The sequence below is a fragment of the Ailuropoda melanoleuca genome, chromosome 3, assembly GCF_002007445.2.
Source record: "Ailuropoda melanoleuca isolate Jingjing chromosome 3, ASM200744v2, whole genome shotgun sequence".
NCBI lineage: Eukaryota > Metazoa > Chordata > Mammalia > Carnivora > Ursidae > Ailuropoda > Ailuropoda melanoleuca.
In genome coordinates, this window is record NC_048220.1 from 90,278,801 (window position 1) to 90,282,132 (window position 3,332).

General features: G+C 50.3%; 1 protein-coding gene across 1 annotated transcript in view; it reads right to left on the reverse strand.

The window, feature by feature from the left end:
* Positions 1-828: 828 nt before the first annotated feature.
* FBLL1 (fibrillarin like 1) overlaps positions 829-3,332 on the reverse strand; it is a 2,685-nt gene continuing 181 nt past the window's right edge. Inside the window, exon 2 of the mRNA XM_034655659.1 lies at positions 829-3,329. Coding sequence (XP_034511550.1) covers positions 2,428-3,329 — 902 coding nt within the window. The 3' untranslated portion in view covers positions 829-2,427. The remainder of the gene's footprint in view (positions 3,330-3,332) is intronic.

A 3,332-nucleotide genomic window follows, 5' to 3' on the forward strand; every position in this document is an offset into this window, starting at 1 on the left:
GCTCTGAGCATGTGAGCTGCCCAGTGTCACTGCTGCTGCTTTCCTGGGCCTCACTGCCCACTGGAGTTATAGTCCCATACTTTGCCCTGCCTTTTTCTCCAAATCAGGCTCCAGCCTCCTTCCTTTATTCCCTCAGTCGTATTCCCATATTGATCTTGGTACTTACCGTGTTGTTCCATTGGCCCAGGAGCCCAGCTACAACTCAGAGATACTCTTTAGGACGTTGTTTTGTGTCATTTCTTTTTTAACGTTCCCACTTCAAGCAGCTTCAGAAATGGACTATAAATTGTCCCTGTGTGTACATGTGGGAGTGCTCATGCCAAGGAAAGAGGGTGAGTTTTCCCCATAAGGAGGAATCAAGTGCTCCTTTTTGAGGCTGAGCTGACTCTGAGAAGGGCTGGATCCTGTCACATTCTGGAAGTTTCCTGGGAGCTCATCCCCAGCCTCAGGGATTCATCCCAGCATCAAGTTAATAAGCCTAGGATTGAAAAGAGGGCTTTTCAAAGCAAAGGAGCCAATATAGATCTCCATGGAAGGGCCACAGATCTTGAAGCCAATTTCCTATGGGTTTGATTTCTGGCTGTGAGCCCTATTGGAGGATCTTAAGCAAGTTATATCATCTTTCTGAACTGCAGTTTTCTCATCTGTTAAATGGAAATAATGATCCTTGCTTTGCAGGGTTGTAATGAAGATTTCACTTTTTTTTTTTAAAGATTTTATTTGTTTATTTACCAGAGAGAGAGTGAAAGAGAGGGGGAGAGCGCTCGAGAGTACAAGTGGGGGGGGGGGTGGCGGAGCAGCAGGCAAGGAGAAGCAGGAGGAGCCAGATGCAGGACTGGATCCCAGAACCCTGGGATCGTGACCTGAACCGAAGGTAGACGCTTAACCTATTGAGCCACCCAGATGTCCCAAGATTTCACATTCTTTTTCGAAATGACTGGTTTGGGTTTTTGTAGGCTTTTATTCCATTCACCCTATTCTTCCTGAGTCTGTCTGGCCAACAAACCTGAATGGTAGTTCTCACCCTGCATTACAGCGTTTGTGTGCATGTGGTAGGGAATAAGGGGAGGAGTGGAGGGATGGATGCTTTTTAAAAAAATCTGATTTATCTTATTTTGTTCAGGAAATATCCTCTCAGAAAATGCAGACTAACTACAATCTCTGCCCCAGCACAACTTTAGGAAGGTGGAACCATTCTCCAAGTAATGCATTATTGAGCAATCATCCCCACTCAGTATCAATGACCTTGGCAACGGGGATTTTTTTTTTTTTTTAACGTATGAGTGAATGAAAAAATAAAATGTCTTCTTTAAAGCCAGGTTTTGGAGCATTCCCAGCTGCCCTGGGATTGCTTACTCTCCCACTCCCTTTGGGCTGGTTTAGAGAGCCAGAATTGAATGTAATGAGACCCAGCAACTCAGGGTCTGCAGGAAATGCCCTTCAGAAACAGATACTTTCTGAAGTCATTTTTCTGGTTGTTTCTCAGATACTTGGTGATACCATCTTGGGTATGTTTTGCCTTGCAGTGGGAACACTTTGCAAAGTAGACCCACTTCCTACCCCCCCACCCACCTTATTTTGTTATTTTGAAATCTAAGGACAGCACAGGGAGGTGGAAGAAAGAACACAAGCCACAGAACTCTGTTCTGTGTGTGTCCATATGTGGGGACTTGCAGTCTGTCCAGTGTGGGCCATGTAGGGGAGAGGTATGATCCCAGTGGCATACAGGAAATAGCTGTGGATTTAGAGCCCAAAAGATTGGGATTTAAATTCTATCTCCTAACTGGTTATGCAAACTTGAGCAACCAGTTTACCTTCAGAAGCCCTGTTGCTTTGCATGTGAAAGGGAAATGGTTACCAAAGCCACCCCAGCGGGTGTGATGAGTAAGTACTAGCAGGTGCCAAAGGGCTTAGTTGAAGAAGAAGTACTAAATACATATCGTACCAGAACTCCGGCTTGGGTCAGACAGATTAGGCCTGTTACACTATACTACCGTCCCTCAATATCCAGTGCCACTCCCTGGAATCAGGCTCAGTCATGGGACTTCGCCAATGTGAACCCAAGGGCTCCCTCAATTCCAAGAGGGCTTGACAGGCTCATTAGCAATTCCCCAGCTCTCTTCCCCTTGCCTCTGTGACAAGAAAGCATGTGTGAGGAGGAGCCCGGGGACATCAGGGCCCTAAGTGATCACAGTAAGCACAACTCCCATGCTGTTCCTTGATGGGTTCCTATCACCAGCTGTTTTAGCTCTTTCAGGGACTTGAAGATTTGGAGATTTAGGGATTGATTGTTATCACAGTAAAACTGGCCTCACCGATACACCTGGGTACTGTTTCTTTAAGCCATTTAATAGACAAAGAAAACACATACATAGTTAAACTGAACACAGCACAGTTTTGGGGAGATGGGACAGCCCTTGCTGGGTGCTACTTGCTGCCGCTCTTGGGAATGGGCCGGTAGACCCCGACGACCACAGCGTGGTCCCTCTCGTAGGGCTCCAGCGTCAGCTGCTCCTGAGGCTTCAAGTTCTCCTGCTGCAACTTCCTCACCTCAGAAGCAAACACCGCCTCAGCGGAGGCCGTGGAGTCGATGCAGTTGGCCTTGATGGAAATGAGAAAGTGGCCCCCGTTGCGCAGGAAGGTGTGGGCATTCAGAGCCACTATACGGGACTGGTCAGGCTGGGCCACATCCGCAAAGATCACATCCACCATTCCTATAAGCATGCGGTACTTGAGCGGGTGTCGGGCATCTTCGAGAACCGGGATGATGTTGGTTCGCTTCTTGGCCACATTAACCAGATCACGGCCGGCCCGGTGGGAGAACTCAACTGCATAGACCAGGCCGTCCGGGCCGATGATGTCGGAGACATGAGAGACGGTAGTCCCTGAGGCAGCGCCCAGGTACAGCACTTTGGACTTGGGTTTGATGTGGATCTGGTCGACCCCGCCCAGGATGGCCGCTGCCAGCTTGGAGCGGAAGGGGTTCCATGTGCGGTACTCTTGTTTCACACCGCCCTCGGTCACCGTGACCCGCCGCTCGCCATACACCGAGTGGCCCGGCACCATATTCAGTGTTACCAGCGCGTCCTCCGCTCCACGGTAGATGAAGACACCCTCATGCCTGTGTGGCTCCACCGACACAATATTGACACACTTCCTGCGGCGGTTTTTATTTTTGCCCACACCGCCGCGCCGCTGCCCGCTGCCACCACGGTCCCTACTGTCCCCCCCTCCACGCCCCCGGCCCCGACCGCCTCCAAAGACACGCGCCCGCGCCCCAAAGCCGCCCTTGCCCCCAGGGCCGCCATCGCCGCCTCCTCCCTTGCCTCCTC